Source organism: Coregonus clupeaformis, chromosome 9, assembly GCF_020615455.1.
Source record: "Coregonus clupeaformis isolate EN_2021a chromosome 9, ASM2061545v1, whole genome shotgun sequence".
Taxonomy (NCBI): Eukaryota; Metazoa; Chordata; class Actinopteri; order Salmoniformes; family Salmonidae; genus Coregonus; species Coregonus clupeaformis.
Genome location: NC_059200.1, coordinates 3,741,666 through 3,760,309, shown reverse-complemented (window position 1 = coordinate 3,760,309; position 18,644 = coordinate 3,741,666). Strand labels below are relative to the sequence as shown.

Sequence of the window (18,644 nt, the reverse complement as noted above, 5' to 3'; positions counted from 1 at the left end):
TTCCCACCCAGGGCCGGTTCCAGTCATAAGCGACAAAAGCGGTCGCTTAGGGGGCCCCAACCAACGAAACAAAAAAGTTTAATTTGTATTTTTTAGGAACTCAGTCAGGGTCTCAAATTACTATTGAGAGTAAAAATAGTAGAATACACCAGTTGCAATTTAGAATTGTGTTTGGGCATCAGCAGTTTTTCTCATGTCAGTCACTCAATTAGCCATGTTAGCTAACCATTTTTAGATTGGTAGTTAGTCTAGCCAGCCATCTAAACTTAGTAATCATGTCCAAATACCAACTGGGCATGCAGGGCACATGCCAAGAGGCCCTGACCTCCAGGGGTTCCCCATTGATTTTGTTAGTCATTCTCACTCAGATATCATATTAACATGTAAAAAGTCATTACAAAATGTGTAGAATTGCAGGAAATTAGCTATAAAACTGCAAACATTTATCTCCACCCCATGGTAAAATGAGTACAATTGAATGAAATGTGTTATAAAATTGCAACGTTTTCTCTGTGCCCCATGGCAAAACGTGTAGAATTACAGGAAATTAACTTTCCCACCTGGATATTTAATTAAAAAATCTCAACATATGTAAGAGAATTCACAAAATATTCTGGCCTTTTATTAATGTCCCAATGTGGGTGATAATGTAATGCATAGCTGGTTGGAAATTATTAGAGATATTTATCAGTGTTGAAAACCGACTATGAGCGTCGCTGTTCATACTTCCAGACCTTTTTTTAATCAAGCTCTTTTTTTAAACATTTTTATTTTTATTACAAATTACAATAACAAAAAAACAGGACATCACTACACGTATATTTTCTCTAAAGAAACATAAAATAACATTAAAGTAAAAAAGTAAACAGAAACAAGAAATAAAAATCACTGCACATTAATGCAAGTTCTTCTTTTATTCTCAGCAGTAAGGACACGTCACTGGAATGAAGAGCGACTGCGCGGCCTGTATGAAAGATAGCTGATAAACGAATCAGGAATGAGAGTTTACTAAGGGCCGGTGCAAGGCCAATAAACACGTTGCATAGTGTGGTTGGGCGGGAACACACGGTTGTGAGTATATGTGTAACAGGAACGGAGTGGTAAGTGCCGCTTACTCAACATAGGTAGCTAGCTATTCAACGAGAAAGATAATTGAACTGCGCTATGGCTCTGTTTGTATGAATATTCTGAAATGAATCACAAGATGTAACTTTGAGAATAAGTGAAAGCAGATCTTCTGTTCATTCATACAGCTAAAGTTAGCATGTAAAAAGAAGGCTCAGCCCTCCTTGAATGGAATCTGCTCTGTCTATTACAGGAACGGAAAACCCATCAGATTACTACATATTGCGTTTAACTAGATCAATACATACATGCAGACTATTTGCTAACAAATTAAGCTACATTAACTAGCTAGCAAAGGCTGGGTGCCAGATTTGTCACTTGTGTTGCTATTTCTTGGTCATTTCTACATACAACACGAATGTCTTAATATTTGGTAGGTCGTGAGTTGGTCAAGGCAGAGAAAGAACCAATGATGTGTTGGAAAGAACTGTATGAATGATCAGGAACGTTTGCAGTCTACACGGAGTTGCATCCATTTCCTGGTTTGATTCTTCGCCACATCAACCTGGCAGTGCTCATGTCCTTATCTGGAGCGTTCTCATTACGCCGATTCTGTTGCAAAACGTCTCTTAAACGGAAGCAAACGGGGAGGGACATACCTGAATTGTCCAATATAAACTCTCGTTTTAGTTGCAATGCTTGGACTAATGCTTACACCCCTGGTTGGAACAGACTGGGGCACGTCTTTTAAACCCAGTCAGTGATTTCATTAGGCAAATAATGTTGGTGTAAGATAACTGGTTAATAGATCGTGTGACGTGTTTAACATTGTTCAAGTTAGTTTTCCAACAGAATTGGGGTTTAGTTTTTGTAGACTGAAGCTCCATGTTTTAAACCCTGAAATACTATGAAAATAACTTTTATGGAATAGATTTGCCTCATGGCCAAGCTAGTAAAAACTGACTGGTTGGGAGTCTCATTTTTGTGCTGCTCTGATTCATGCACAAGCAATGCAAGTCTGGAAGTTTGGAATGGAGCTTGCTGCCTCGTACCTACACTGCTAATGTAGATTATCTTCCCAACAGAGATAAACCAAGTTATCACTCCCTGTGCGAAGATGACAAAGTTGGGCTTCCTGCGGCTGTCCTATGAAAAACAGGACACGCTGCTGAAGCTGCTCATCCTGTCTATGGCTGCAATCCTCTGTAAGAACACATACACTTTACATCCCTTTCCGTTACTCTACACTTGTATTCCATACTATTATTACTATGAGGGCCATTGTCGCTTGACTTTGATGGTACAACGAGTAGACATGGTTTAGACTTGTTCTTTCTCCCCCTTTCTCGTCAGCGTTTTCCACCAGGCTTTTCTCTGTGTTGAGGTTCGAGAGTGTCATCCATGAGTTTGATCCGTAAGTCCACTACCTGTTGTATGATGGTTCCTTAATCCTCAGATTCATGGTGTTTTTTTTTGTTTTTTTTAGCAAAATGGTGTTTAAAACCAGAAATGGTGCATGATTTGCATGCTTTTCTGCTTCATCCTCAGGTACTTTAACTACCGAACAACCCGCTTCTTGGTAGAAGAGGGGTTCTACAACTTTCATAACTGGTTTGATGACAGGGCATGGTACCCTCTGGGGAGGATCATCGGTGGCACTATTTACCCAGGTAGGAATGTTCAACACAAGACTGTACTTTACATTATAGGGTGATTATCTAGACATTAAAATGTTCTCTCTAAAAAAAAAAAAATGTCCTGTGTTTAGGTGGCTTTGGGTAATCAAGTCCTTCTGTCACCCTTTTTTTTCCTCCTCTGTCATATAGATCCTTTCTGTGATTGTTTTGGCCTATCCCACACATTCTTTGGCAACAGCAAGCTGACACTGCTAGTAGCTACAGTACTTGCCCTTTGTTAACTCTTTCTGTCCTGTTCCTCCAGGCCATTTTCCGTACCTCATTGCAGTAGGCAGGTTGGCAGGTGTGGACTTGTCCTGTGTTCACTATTTGTGTCCTGCCCTGTTCCCCCAGGCCTGATGATCACCTCTGCTGCCCTGTACCACGTCCTGAACTTCTTCCACATCACCATCGACATCCGTAATGTCTGTGTCTTCCTGGCTCCCCTCTTCTCCTCATTCACTGCCATAGTCACCTACCACTTCACCAAGGAGCTCAAGGTAGGTTGCAGCACACCTGGGTCCTGTTCAGGAGGTAGAAAACATAAAGAAATTGTGGGAAACAGGGAGGTAGCCTACAACGTGAAAATGCTCAAGAGCTCTGAAATGTACTTGTTTCCATGGCTTTCATATCTACTGTCTACTTCTTGTAGGATGCAGGAGCTGGGCTCTTGGCTGCTGCCATGATAGCGGTGGTACCTGGCTACATTTCCCGTTCTGTCGCAGGCTCCTATGACAATGAAGGTACAGAAATAGCCTCATCCCCATGGACATGCCCCTCTAAAGGACTTGGCCCTTGTTGTGGTCTTTAATATAATGTATTGTTTTTCTGTCCAGGTATTGCCATCTTTTGCATGCTGCTGACGTACTACATGTGGATCAAGGCAGTCAATACAGGCTCCATCTACTGGTCCTCCATGTGTGCCCTGGCCTACTTCTACATGGTGAGACTAACGAATAAATAAATGATGAGGAACTTTAACAATCGAGAGTACTTAGAAACTGAATGTTACAGTAACTTAGTCCCTGCTAAAGGTTGTGACGCTCCTCTCATGGTGCTCATCTGAAGGAGGCTTTCCTTGGCTGCGTTCAAGATGAAGAAAAAATATAAAACGGTTTGCATCGTTATAATACGTAGCAAAAACGTTAAACCAACTGGACACACCCTTTGTCTTTGTGTCTGTAGGTGTCCTCCTGGGGTGGCTATGTGTTCCTGATCAACCTCATCCCCCTCCACGTGCTGGTCCTCATGCTCACCGGCCGCTTCTCCCACCGTATTTACGTGGCCTATTGCACCGTCTACTGCCTGGGAACCATCCTCTCCATGCAGATCTCTTTCGTCGGCTTCCAGGTAAAAAAACCTTCTCCCTTCCTTCGCATAGACACAGCAGCTGCCCAGATGTTGCTCCGACTGGAGCAGTCAGTTGTTAGACTGCATGTCCATTGCATGTTATCTTGTGAAGACCGCATGGGTCCATGAATATGTTGGCCCAATATGATTATTTACAATGATTAAGCCATTATATATTGTATGATCAGTCATTTTTGCTGGTGGAGAGATATTGGGAACACACACACAGTTCATTCACCTGCTTGTCTCCCTCTCATGGCCATTGAAGCCAGTGCAGTCGTCTGAGCACATGGCAGCATTCGGGGTGTTTGGCCTGTGTCAGATTCATGCCTTTGTGGACTACCTGCGCAGCAAGCTAAACGCCCAGCAGTTTGAGGTCCTATTCAAGAGCATCTTATCCCTGGTGGGCTTCGTACTGCTCTCTGTGGGCACCGTGCTCATGCTAACTGGTAAGAGGCTCGCCAAGGATCCACTCATGAAAATACACTCAATCAAGTACAGTTCAAGTATTTGAACGAAAACCAATACTGCTGTATTTTAATTCAGGTCTGCCACTCGGACAGGCCTGGGCGATGCCTCTACTCTACTCAGTAATGTAGGCTTCTATTTACAGGCCTGTATGCAGTGGTGGAAAAAGTACTCAATTGTCATACTTGAGTGAAAGTAAAGATACCTTAATAGAAAATGACTCAAGTAAAAGTGAAAGTCACCCAGTAAAATACTACTTGAGTAAAAGTATTTGGTTTTAAATATACTTAAGTATCAAAAGTAAATTGAATTGCTCAAATGTACTTAAGTATCAAAAGTAAAAGTATAAACCATTTCAAATTCCTTATATTAAGCAAACCAGACGGCACCATTTTTTTTTTTTTTTATTGACGGCTAGCCAGGGGCACGCTCCAACACTCCAACATAATTGACAAACTAAGCATTTGTGTTTAGTGTGTCCGCCAGATCAGAGGCAGTAGGGATGACCAGGGATGTTCTCTTGATAAGTGTGTGAATTGGACCATTTTCCGAGTACTTTTGGGTGTCAGGGAAAATGTATGGAGTAAAAAGTAACATTATTTTCTTTAGGAATGTAGTAAAGTACAGATACCCCAAAAAACTACTTTAGTACTTTTAAGTATTTTTACTTAAGTACTTTACACCACTGCCTGTGTGGTCGTTCAAAGCTCGTTACATTTCTCTATCAACACATTTGCCCTATACATTTGAGATTCTCCTGATTTTAAAATGCCTTTTTTTTAGGAACATATCGATATGATTTAAGAAAATGCAAAACAGTATACCCGTTAAGTATCAGACCTACAGTAAGTGGTTTGGTAGTGCCTTTTTATTCGACATGACTTTGTTGTGATTGTTGCGTTTCTCAGGGAAGATCTCCCCCTGGACGGGTCGTTTCTACTCGCTGCTGGACCCATCTTACGCCAAGAACAACATCCCCATCATCGCCTCTGTGTCTGAGCACCAGCCCACCACCTGGTCCTCCTACTACTTTGACCTGCAGCTGCTCGTCTTCATGTTCCCAGGTACATACAGTGAGAGAAAAAAGTACAGTGGGGAAAAAAAGTATTTAGTCAGCCACCAATTGTGCAAGTTCTCCCACTTAAAAAGATGAGAGAGGCCTGTAATTTTCATCATAGGTACATGTCAACTATGACAGACAAAATGAGAAGAAAAAAATCCAGAAAATCATTGTAGGATTTTTAATGAATTTATTTGCAAATTATGGTGGAAAATAAGTATTTGGTCAAAAAACAAAAGTTTCTCAATACTTTGTTATATACCCTTTGTTGGCAATGACACAGGTCAAAAGTTTTCTGTAAGTCTTCACAAGGTTTTCACACACTGTTGCTGGTATTTTGGCCCATTCCTCCATGCAGATCTCCTCTAGAGCAGTGATGTTTTGGGGCTGTCGCTGGGCAACACAGACTTTCAACTCCCTCCAAAGATTTTCTATGGGGTTGAGATCTGGAGACTGGCTAGGCCACTCCAGGACCTTGAAATGCTTCTTACGAAGCCACTCCTTCATTGCCCGGGCGGTGTGTTGGGGATCATTGTCATGCTGAAAGACCCAGCCACGTTTCATCTTCAATGCCCTTGCTGATGGAAGGAGGTTTTCACTCAAAATCTCACGATACATGGCCCCATTCATTCTTTCCTTTACACGGATCAGTCGTCCTGGTCCCTTTGCAGAAAAACAGCCCCAAAGCATGATGTTTCCACCCCCATGCTTCACAGTAGGTATGGTGTTCTTTGGATGCAACTCAGCATTCTTTGTCCTCCAAACACGACGAGTTGAGTTTTTACCAAAAAGTTATATTTTGGTTTCATCTGACCATATGACATTCTCCCAATCCTCTTCTGGATCATCCAAATGCACTCTAGCAAACTTCAGACGGGCCTGGACATGTACTGGCTTAAGCAGGGGGACACGTCTAGCACTGCAGGATTTGAGTCCCTGGCGGCGTAGTGTGTTACTGATGGTAGGCTTTGTTACTTTGGTCCCAGCTCTCTGCAGGTCATTCACTAGGTCCCCGTGTGATTCTGAGATTTTTGCTCACCGTTCTTGTGATCATTTTGACCCCACGGGGTGAGATCTTGCGTGGAGCCCCAGATCGAGGGAGATTATCAGTGGTCTTGTATGTCTTCCATTTCCTAATAATTGCTCCCACAGTTGATTTCTTCAAACCAAGCTGCTTACCTATTGCAGATTCAGTCTTCCCAGCCTGGTGCAGGTCTACAATTTTGTTTTTGGTGTCCTTTGACAGCTCTTTGGTCTTGGCCATAGTGGAGTTTGGAGTGTGACTGTTTGAGGTTGTGGACAGGTGTCTTTTATACTGATAACAAGTTCAAACAGGTGCCATTAATACAGGTAACGAGTGGAGGACAGAGGAGCCTCTTAAAGAAGAAGTTACAGGTCTGTGAGAGCCAGAAATCTTGCTTGTTTGTAGGTGACCAAATACTTATTTTCCACCATAATTTGCAAATAAATTCATAAAAAATCCTACAATGTGATTTTCTGGGGGAAAAAATCTCAATTTGTCTGTCATAGTTGACGTGTACCTATGATGAAAATTACAGGCCTCTCTCATCTTTTTAAGTGGGAGAACTTGCACAATTGGTGGCTGACTAAATACTTTTTTTCCCCCACTGTATTTGATCCCCTGCTGATTTTGTACGTTTGCCCACTGACAAAGACATGATCAGTCTATAATTTTAATGGTAGGTTTATTTGAACAGTGAGAGACAGAATAACAACAAAAACATCCAGAAAAACGCATGTCAAAAATGTTATGAATTGATTTGCATTTCAATGAGGGAAACAAGTATTTGACCCCTCTGCAAAACATGACTTAATACTTGGTGGCAAAACCCTTGTTGGCTATCACAGATGTCAGACGTTTCTTGTAGATGGCCACCAGGTTTGCACACATCTCAGGAGGGATTTTGTCCCACTCCTCTTTGCAGATCTTCTCCAAGTCATTAAGGTTTCGAGCCTGACGTTTGGCAACTCAAACCTTCAGGTCCCTCCACAGATTTTCTATGGGATTAAGGTCCTGGAGACTGGCTAGGCCACTCCAGGACCTTAATGTGCTTCTTCTTGAGCCACTCCTTTGTTGCCTTGGCCGTGTGTTTTGGGTCATTGTCATGCTGGAATACCCATCCACAACCCATTTTCAATGCCCTGGCTGAGGGAAGGAGGTTCTCACCCATTTGACGGTACATGGCCCTGTCCATCGTCCCTTTGATGCGGTGAAGTTGTCCTGTCCCCTTAGCAGAAAAACACCCCCAAAGCATAATGTTTCCACCTCCATGTTTGACGGTGGGGATGGTGTTCTTGGGGTCATAGGCAGCATTCCTCCTCGTCCAAACACGGCGAGTTGAGTTGATGCTAAAGAGCTCGATTTTGGTCTCATCTGACCACAACACTTTCACCCAGTTCTCCTCTGAATCATTCAGATGTTCATTGGCAAACTTCAGACGGCCCTGTATATGTGCTTTCTTGAGCATGGGGACCTTGCGGGCGCTGCAGGATTTCAGTCCTTCACGGCGTGGGGTGTTACCAATTGTTTTCTTGGTGACTATGGTCCCAGCTGCTTTGAGATCATTGACAAGATCCTCCCGTGTAGTTCTGGGCTGATTCCTCACTGTTCTCATGATCATTGCAACTCCACAAGGTGAGATCTTGCATGGAGCCCCAGGCCGAGGGAGATTGACAGTTATTTTGTGTTTCTTCCTTTTGCGAGTAATCGCACCAACTGTTGTCACCTTCTCACCAAGCTGCTTGGCGATGGTCTTGTAGCCCATTCCAGCCTTGTGTAGGTCTACAATCTTGTCCCTGACATCCTTGGAGAGCTCTTTGGTCTTGGCCATGGTGGAGAGTTTGGAATCTGATTGATTGATTGCTTCTGTGGACAGGTGTCTTTTATACAGGTAACAAACTGAGATTAGGAGCACTCCCTTTAAGAGTGTGCTCCTAATCTCAGCTTGTTACCTGTATAAAAGACACCTGGGAGCCAGAAATCTTTCTGATTGAGAAGGGGGTCAAATACTTATTTCCCTCATTAAAATGCAAATCAATTTATAACATTTTTGACATGCGTTTTTCTGGATTTTTTTGTTGTTATTCTGTCTCTCACTGTTCAAATAAACCTACCATTAAAATTATAGACTGATCATTTATTTGTCAGTGGGCAAATGTACAAAATCAGCAGGGGATCAAATACTTTTTTCCCTCACTGTAGATTATTCTCAATCAGCCTTGAATATTCGTCAATCTTGCTGGTGAAATTATGTTTAGATTAATGGATTGATCAGAATACCTTTGGGACAAAGGTACAAAAATCACTTGTGAAGAAAAACATTGCACTGCTGCTTTAATGAACCTGCTTTGCTTCCTCCTGACAGTGGGTCTGTATTACTGCTTCAACAACCTGTCTGATGCAAGGATCTTCATCATCATGTATGGAGTCACCAGCATGTACTTCTCAGCTGTCATGGTAAGTCAGCTAGCAGATTAGCTCTTGAATGAGAGGAATATTTTAAATGTATGGTGTCAAATATTCCAATCTTTCTGCTGTTGTGAGTAGTAATTGCACATGGTACCTAACTGTCAGAGGTCTAGTGTTGTCATGATACCAGAATTCAATACGATACCAGGTTTAGTATCAAAATACTCAACCAAAATTATACTCGATGCCGAAACGAATAAATAAAAATAATAATGTATGCACTCACTAACTGTAAGTCCACAGCAAGAAAAATAAAGTGTATTAGCTAAAGTCACAGAATAATCACTGGCCTTTTATTTTTCAACGTTGAACAATATGTTGATAACTGTTAGAAATAGAATATCTTATATTCAATTTCTTTTAAAAATAAAACACCATATTAAGTAACATTTACATTTTAGTCATTTAGCAGACGCTCTTATCTAGAGCGACTTACAGTTAGTGAGTGCATACATTATTATTTTTATTTTTTAAATACTGGCCCCCTGTGGGAATCGAACCCACAACCCTGGCGTTGCAAACGCCATGCTTTAACAACTGAGCTACATCCCTGTGGGCCATTCTCCCGGTCGCGGCCGGCTACGGCAGAGCCTGGATTCGAACCAGGATCTCTAGTGGCACAGCCTTAGACCACTGCGCCGCAGTGCCTTAGACCACTGCGCCACTTGTGAGAACAGAAGAATATCTTAAATGTCCTTATGGAAAACCATATGAGACACAGCATACAAAATAATTTTACAATTGCATCTAAACTGTTTTTAAATGTAATTTGATACATATCAGGGTTTACATTAATTTGACCTATGATTTCAATACAGCTAAATAATTGTATGTATTATTTGAATAGTTTAGTTCCAAAACGACAAACACTTTGAAACTCATTTTGTTAAGTTTACACACAATGGATTTTATACAGCATACTACGATTCCGAGTGCATTTCAACTCCCAGGGTGCATTGCTACGCCCAGGGCTGCTGGCTGGCTAGTGGCTACTGCTAGCAAGCCCAGACAAACATGAAGTAGTCTAAATATATTGCTGTCATAGTTAAATGATGAGTGCATTTCACATGAATGTCATGCTGAATATACTGTATGTTAATGTCATTGCCACTCAAAAATAATTAGATTTTAGTTGCTAGTAGAATAACATTACAATGCAAAATGTCATTTGTAAAATTGTTTGTCGTTTTGCCACTAAACCTCCCTTGCACTGCTTTGTAACACCTTTTGCATATTGGGTTCGGTGGGCTGGCCCTCCTCTGCTCTGGAAGCAAAATATTCTCAGTTGTCCCCCACAATGAAATCTGGGAGGGGACTGTGGATCGTTCTCAGTTCGTTCGTCACGCGCGATATCACAGACAGCACTGGCCTGATTTTGATTAAACTTGGGTGAATGAAATGTCTTGCCATAGAGATCCGGATTTACAAAATTACACCGATTGGCCCAAGGCGGGAGCTATAGTAATTAACTGAAATTTGTGAGTCACACCAGAGAGGAAGAGGCGACGCGAGAGGGATAACTGGGCCCAAAATCTGTCTTCTCCAGCAGGTGGTGATTTTTCTTTGGCACGACATGGAGTACAGGGAGTGGATTAGGTAAAAAGACTGGTACCCAGTGGTGTAAAGTACTTAAGTAAAAATACTTTAAGGTACTACTTAAGTCTGGGTTTTTTAGGATCTGTACTTGGAAAACATACCCAATTTGTCATACATAAAGCTACCTTAACAGAAAATGACTCAAGTAAAAGTGAGTCACCCAGGAAAATACTACTTGAGTAAAAGTATTTGGCTTTAAATATACTTAAGTATATTTTAACAATTACATAAATAATTTAAAAATTCCTTATATTAAGCAAACCAGACGGCATGATTTAAAATTTAAAATAATTACGGATAGCCAGGGGCACACTCCAACACTCAGACAATTTACAAACGAAGCATTTGTGTTTCATAAATCCGCCAGATCAGAGGCAGTAGGGATGACCAGGGATGTTCTCTTGATAAGTGCGTGAATTGGACCGTTTTTCTGTCCTCCGACGCATTCGACATGTAACTTTTGGGTGTCAGGGTAAATGTATGGAATAAAAAGTACATTATTATCTTTAGGAATGTAGTGAAGTAAAAGTTGTCAAATATAATTAGTAAAGTACAGATACTGCTATCATCCTATTTTACCACTTCAACAAATATTTTCCCAAACATTACTTTTCTGGCCCTCCCTTCTCTTTATTTTCAACTCTCCATTTCGCAGTTTCTTATTGAATTGAACTCCAACATTGTCTTTTTTGCCTCCGTGGATCGACGTTAACTTTTTCTGCCTGTTCCCAAAAGCATTTGGCGATTGGCGTGTAAGCTATTGGGTGCGTGTACAGTTAGGCCCTAAAGTTTACACACTAATGCCAGATAGCCTAAAATAATGTAAGAAAAACCTCAATGTAGCCTATAGATATCAATTGCAATGCGAGATTAGTGTTACCCTATTGCCTTTTGTGCAAGCAGATGAGCTCCCAGAAAGAGACTACGGAGTGGGTGTGTTTAACTGATCCGGCTGCTTCTCTCCTCAGGTGCGTCTGATGCTGGTCCTGGCCCCAGTCATGTGCATCCTGTCAGGCATCGGTGTGTCCCAGGTCCTCACAACTTACATGAAGAACCTGGACATCAGCCGACCAGACAAGAAGAGCAAGAAGCAGCAGGACGCCACCTACCCCATCAAGAACGAGGTAAGAGAGGAAGGATACTTCACATTTTATTTGTCACATGCGCCAAATATAATAACGAGGCTATCTACAAGGGGTACCGGTACCAAGTCAATGTGCAGGGATATGGGGTAGTCGAGGTAATATGTACATGTAATAATATAATTAATAATATGCCATTTAGCTGACGCTTTTATCCAAAGCGACTTACAGTCGTGCGTGCATACATTTTTTTGTGTATGGGTGGTCCCGGGGATCGAACCCACTACCTTGGCGTTACAAGCGCCGTGCTCTACCAGCTGAGCTACAGAGGACCACATGTAGGTAGGGGTATTTGACTATGCATTGATAATAAAGAGTACCAGCAGCGTGTGTGAAAGAATTGGCCCCCAGATGGCACTGTACAATAAATGTTTGTTCATAACACTGAAATGCAGCGCTGAGAATGTATCCATTGATACTGGGTGTCATTCCAACTGATGAAGTCAGGGGACACATTTAATAAGGGTGCAGTGATCTAGTGAGATCTAGGCCCGGTCCAGTAACAACCCCTAACCCCTAGGCATTTGTGTAGATCTGAAAGTCTTTCTATTATTCGTTCCACTAATATCCTGTACCATTTTGTCCACCAGGTGGCCAGTGGGATGATTCTTGTCATGACCTTCTTCCTCATCACCTACACCTTTCACTCCACCTGGGTGACCAGCGAGGCCTACTCCTCCCCCTCCATCGTCCTGTCAGCCCGCGGTGGAGACGGCAGCCGCATCATATTTGACGACTTCAGAGAGGCCTACTACTGGCTCCGCCACAACACCCCAGAGGATGCTAAAGTGATGTCATGGTGGGATTATGGCTATCAGATAACAGCCATGGCCAATCGAACAATTCTAGTGGACAACAACACGTGGAACAACACGCACATCTCCAGAGTGGGCCAGGTGAGGTGCTAATTTATTTTTTACATTTACATTACATTTTAGTCATTTAGCAGACGCTCTTATCCAGAGCGACTTACAGGAGCAATTAGGGTTAAGTGCCTTGCTCAAGGGCACATTAACGTCATTTAGCAGACGCTCTTAGCCAGAGCGACTCACAAATTGGTGCGTTCACCCTATAGCCAGTGGGATAACCACTTTACAATTGGGGGGGGGGTAGAAGGATTCCTTTATCCTATCCCAGGTATTCCTTAAAGAGGTGGGGTTTCAAATGTCTCCGGAAGGTGGTGAGTGACTCCGCTGTCCTGGCGTCGTGAGGGAGCTTGTTCCACCATTGGGGTGCCAGAGCAGCGAACAGTTTTGACTGGGCTGAGCGGGAACTATGCTTCCGCAGAGGAAGGGAGCCAGCAGGCCAGAGGGGGGATTCAGGAGGGAGGAAAATGTGGCAAAGAGCTTCCTAGGGTTAGAGGCAGATGCTTGGAATTTAGAGTGGTAGAAGGTGGCCTTAGCAGCAGAAACAGATGAAGAAAATGTAGAGAGGAGGGAGTGAAAAGATGCCAGGTCGGTAGGGAGTTTAGTTTTTCTTCCATTTCCGCTCCGCTGCCCGGAGCTCTGTTCTGTGAGCTCGCAGTGAGTCATCAAGCCACGGAGCTGGAGGGGGAGGACCGAGCCGGCCGGGAGGATAGGGGACACAGAGAGTCAAAGGATGCAGAAAGGGAGGAGAGGAGGGTTGAGGAGGCAGAATCAGGAGATTGGAGGGAGAAGGATTGAGCAGAGGGAAGAGATGATAGGATGGAAGAGGAGAGAGTAGTGGGAGAGAGAGAGCGAAGGTTGCGGCGGCGCATTACCATCTGTGTAGGGGCAGAGTGAGTAGTGTGGGAGGAGAGCGAGAGAGAAAAGGAAACAAAGTAGTGGTCGGAGACTTGGAGGGGAGTTGCAGTGAGATTAGTAGAGGAGCAGCATCTAGTGAAGATGAGGTCAAGCGTATTGCCTGCCTTGTGAGTAGGGGGGGACGGTGAGAGGGTGAGGTCAAAAGAGGAGAGGAGTGGAAAGAAGGAGGCTTGATGACTGATGACTTGACATGGGACTGATAAGTGGGAAGATTCTATCATCTGTTAATTGCTGGTTGGTACCAGTAACTGCTGAACTTCAATTAAACTGTTTCTGTTGACCGTTAGGCCATGGCGTCCACCGAGGAGAAGGCCTATGAGATCATGCGGGAGCTGGATGTCAGCTACGTCCTGGTCATCTTTGGTGGACTGACGGGATACTCCTCAGACGGTATGTCTACAAAGCCAGTGGAAACTATCAATGCCCATCACTCTATGGATAATCACTTTGTTGAATTATTACATCTTCTTATTACTACAGCTTCTTAACATATATATTTCAGATTAAGTTATTTAACTCATGATCATTAGAGTTGTCAATGCCTAATACATACATTAGATGGAGCACTTTTTGCATGTCCGTAAATAAACTTGAGAATGTTACTCATGCTTTAGGTCTGCTAACGCTCCTCTGTCCTCTGTGCAGACATTAACAAGTTCCTGTGGATGGTGCGTATAGGGGGCAGCACAGACACAGGGAAGCATATCAAGGAGCACGACTACTACACCCCCACTGGAGAGTTCCGTGTGGACCGTGAGGGCTCCCCCGTCCTGCTCAACTGCCTCATGTACAAGATGTGCTACTACCGCTTCGGCCAGGTCTACACAGAGGCCAGTGAGTAACCCTGCATGATTATAATCCATATGGCAGGTCTACTCTGAAACCATCTAGTATACAGTAAGGGGTGGGATTTTTCCTAATTAATCAGGAATTCCTGCTTGTCTGACATCTTCCTCTATCCCTTGAAAATAATATCCTATTTCTCCTGATTTTCAATGATTTCCTGAAGTATCAGAGTGGTATTATACCTCATAACAAGTTTCCACAGAGGACTGTGGGTGTCAAAATATGATATTCCTCTTCATCATCTTGGCCCTTGTCCTGATGTTCTAACCCTTGTTCCAGAGCGCCCCCCTGGCTATGACAGAGTGAGAAACGCTGAGATCGGCAACAAGGACTTTGAGCTGGACGTGCTGGAGGAGGCCTACACTACAGAGCACTGGCTGGTCAGGATATACAAGGTAAACAACCCCCTTTCTTTCTGTGACTACTGTCTTACTCTCCTCTGTATTTATTCAGTCACGCCTGTAGAGTACCAGGCAAGTTATTTATATAAAATGTCTCTAGGTGAATGTGTTGTTTTCACCTTGTCGGCTTGGGTATTCGAACCAGATATCTTTCGGTTACTGGCCCAACACTAACCGATAGGCTACCTGCCATTACATGTAAACCCCTCAAACTCCAGTCTGGACCTCGAAGCGAATCCCACAGCATTTTTTTCATTGTCCCCCCCAATCAGGGACTGATTTAGACCTAATTAATTATCAGGTAGAACAGAAAATCAGCAGGCTACAGACCTCTTAGGGTAAGAGTTGAATACCCCCTGATGTACACTTATTTTTAAACAACACATTATTAACACTGTCCTGTGTTTACCCCTTTGAGGTGAAAGACCTGGATAACCGAGGGCTCTCACGGACGTAAAGCCCTCCAACCCATCAGCGTTCATGCACCTCTTTTAGCACACAGCACTGAAAAGCGTTCCCCTGTTGTCTACAGATGAGTGTGAAATTAAACTTTTTCATTTTGTTTGTAGACATTTTTTGTAGACATTTGTGTTTTCATAATGTCCAATCAAATGTCAAGAAGTGATTTCTGCAATCAATGGCCAAAATAATATTGTCTGTCAGTGAGCTTTGAATTTTTACAATGTGGTCAATTAAAGAGGCATAAATGTGACAGTGGCATGTTGTCTGTCTTTCTGTTTTTGCTTTGTACAATACCATGCAATCTTTGGCAGATTCGTTTTTCCCAAGAGCTTTATAGGAGTCAATATTTGGCAACCTTTTCAACTCAGAATAATTTTTGATTACTGAATACCAAGACGATGGTATGATTTGAACTGTGGGGAAAAAAAGTACTATATAGGCAGTGGTAATTGTGGTCACATTTCACAGAAAAGGAACACAAAGGTTTTTCTAAATGGGACACCTACACTCATTTCTCAAGGTTCAAAAGCCTTGTTCACATTTGCAGTTTGAAGTGACAAAAACAAAATGCATATCCGATTCTAATCTGTTATTTTTCCTGCAGTCTGATCAGCCAAAAAGCACATGAAATCGGATATTTCAAGCCACAGATGGTTATTTAGCATAGACTGTTTATTTGGCATATCTTGTTGCTTGCTAGCTACTCTGTTGAAAGTTTGACAAGAACATGCGGTAGCTAACTAGCTTGTTAATTGTTTACAAACAAATTAGTGACTGTGCTAGAAAGCTTAACAGATGCCTAGCTAGCTAGTTGACTGCTGTGGCTAGCCAAAAATGACTTGTTTTGAAAGGTGGATCATCTTATCTTTTGAGGCTTTAGGTATTCTTAAACTATGATTTTTAACATTCAAAGCAACTGGGAAACTTCCATGGCAGGCATTGTTGGCACCTTAGCTTGCTAGATAACTTCTGAGTGATGGTAAGCACGAGCAAAAACAAAACTGATTTGAGCATTAAGGCCTGCAGTGTGAACAAGGCTTAAGTAACAGAAGATGTTCAAGACCGGTCTGTTGTCTTGTAAGGCACTATTTGTAAACAAATAATAATAAAAAATCTGAATATGCATGGAAGGTATAAAAAAAGCCATCTAATTTCTAATCTAATTTTGCTAGATCGGGAAATGTATTAGGCTCTAGTCATGAGCATCACATTTTTCCTCTGCTTGCTCTTGCAAGTTGCAAATATTTTTATAACTAACCCAAGATAGACCACAGCCTGTCATTTCCAATGGGAGCAAATGAATCAAATTGGGCAGAAAAAGCAAGGAGGTGGGCAGAGCAAAGCACAAGCTAGCGAGAGCCTACTGGTGCTTTCTATCATGTACAGTGGCTTGTGAAAGTATTCACCCCATTTTTCCTATTTTGTTGCCTTACAACCTGGAATTAAAATGGATTATTCGAGGTGTTGTATAATTTGATTTACACAACATGCCTACCACTTTGAAGATGCAAAATATACTTTGTAGAGCCACCTTTTGCAGCAATTACAGCTCCAAGTCTCTTGGGGTATGTCTCTATAAGCTTGGCACATCTAGCCACTGGGATTTTTGCCCATTCTTCAAGGCAAAACTGCTCCGTCTCCTTCAAGTTGGATGGGTTCCGCTGGTGTACAGCAATCTTTAAGTCATACCACAGATTCTCAATTGGATTGAGGTCTGGGCTTTGATTAGGCCATTCCAAGACATTTAAATATTTCCCCATAAACCACTCGAGTGTTGCTTTAGCAGTATGCTTAGGGTCATTGTCCTGCTGGAAGGTGAACCTCTGTCCCAGTCTCAAATCTCTGGAAGACTGAAACCGGTTTCCCTCAAGAATTTTCCTGTATTTAGGACCATCCATCATTCCTTCAATTCTGACCAGTTTCCCAGTCCCTGCCAATGGAAAAACATCCCCACAGCATGATGCTGCCACCACCATGCTTCACTGTGGGGATGGTGTTCTCGGGGTGATGAGAGGTGTTGGGTTTGCGCCAGACATAGTGTTTTCCTTGATGGCCAAAAAGCTAAATTTTTGTCTAATCTGACCAGAGTACCTTCTTCCATATGTTTGGGGAGTCTCCCACATGCCTTTTGGCAAACACCAAACGTGTCTGCTTATTTATTTTTTTAAAGCAATGGCTTTTTTCTGGCCACTTTTCCGTAAAACCCAGCTCTGTGGAGTGTACGGCTTAAAGTGGTTCTATGAACAGATACTCCAGTCAGCCAAAATCTCGCTCCATCTTCTCCCACTGCCGGCCACTGGGCTTCCTCTCATCACCATATTTGGTGGTGAGTGGGAATTCCACCCGGATGCTTCAGATCTATACATCTGGTGAAACATCTGGCTCATTGTTCTATCTGTGTATGTGTAACAGCTGTCCAGCGAAGACAAGAAGACTGGTCTTGGCACCAGTGTAACAGATGTGATCGGACTTCGTAACTCTCTTGGGTTATGTTTTTAACAAAAGCACTGTCCAGCCAGCGATCCCAGTTGATTTGTGTTTAAGCTAACGATAGACACAAGGAAGCACATTACATGTGCAGGACAACAGTATGTTGATGGCTGTAGATTTGTAATTCGTCGCTTGCATATCAATATCAGACTGGGAAGAATTTACGTTTGCAATGTCCCCCTATCTGCAAGCATGACCAATGTCATAACACCTTAATGATATCTAACTTCAACCAACCAATATGAATACATATTGCAGTGTCAAGTGAAAACATAACCAACCCTGTTACATATGCAGTCTCTTGAACACTTTGTCAAACCACATGTTGACTTCATGAATCATTATAAAAAGTATGGAAAAGAAATAGCAAGTATAATTGAAAGAGAGAAGTTAGATGACATGATCTTTCAATAATGACACTTGATGTGGTACACACACCCCACCCCCCCAACAAAAAAAAAACATCAGAATTTTCCAAACGCATACAGTGGGGGAAAAAAGTATTTAGTCAGTCACCAATTGTGCAAGTTCTCCCACTTAAAAATATGAGAGGCCTGTAATTTTCATCATAGGTACACGTCAACTATGACAGACAAATTGAGATTTTTTTTCTTCAGAAAATCACATTGTAGGATTTTCTATGAATTTATTTGCAAATTATGGTGGAAAATAAGTATTTGGTCACCTACAAACAAGCAAGATTTCTGGCTCTCACAGACCTGTAACTTCTTCTTTAAGAGGCTCCTCTGTCCTCCACTCGTTACCTGTATTAATGGCACCTGTTTGAACTTGTTATCAGTATAAAAGACACCTG

The 18,644-nt window shown here is 42.4% G+C and overlaps 1 protein-coding gene across 1 annotated transcript; it reads left to right on the top strand.

Annotated features, from left to right (window-relative positions):
* Positions 1–998: 998 nt before the first annotated feature.
* Positions 999–15,595, top strand: LOC121573585 (dolichyl-diphosphooligosaccharide--protein glycosyltransferase subunit STT3A). Its single transcript, XM_041885676.1, has 17 exons — positions 999–1,100; positions 2,151–2,270; positions 2,419–2,479; positions 2,614–2,735; positions 3,096–3,241; positions 3,394–3,484; positions 3,578–3,684; positions 3,927–4,091; positions 4,360–4,540; positions 5,468–5,623; positions 9,006–9,097; positions 11,674–11,829; positions 12,438–12,743; positions 13,919–14,021; positions 14,277–14,465; positions 14,757–14,872; positions 15,297–15,595. Exons 2-17 carry the CDS (start codon positions 2,183–2,185, stop codon positions 15,333–15,335), a joined length of 2,118 nt encoding a protein of 705 aa, XP_041741610.1. The 5' UTR covers positions 999–1,100; positions 2,151–2,182; the 3' UTR covers positions 15,336–15,595.
* The last annotated feature ends 3,049 nt before the right edge of the window (positions 15,596–18,644 follow it).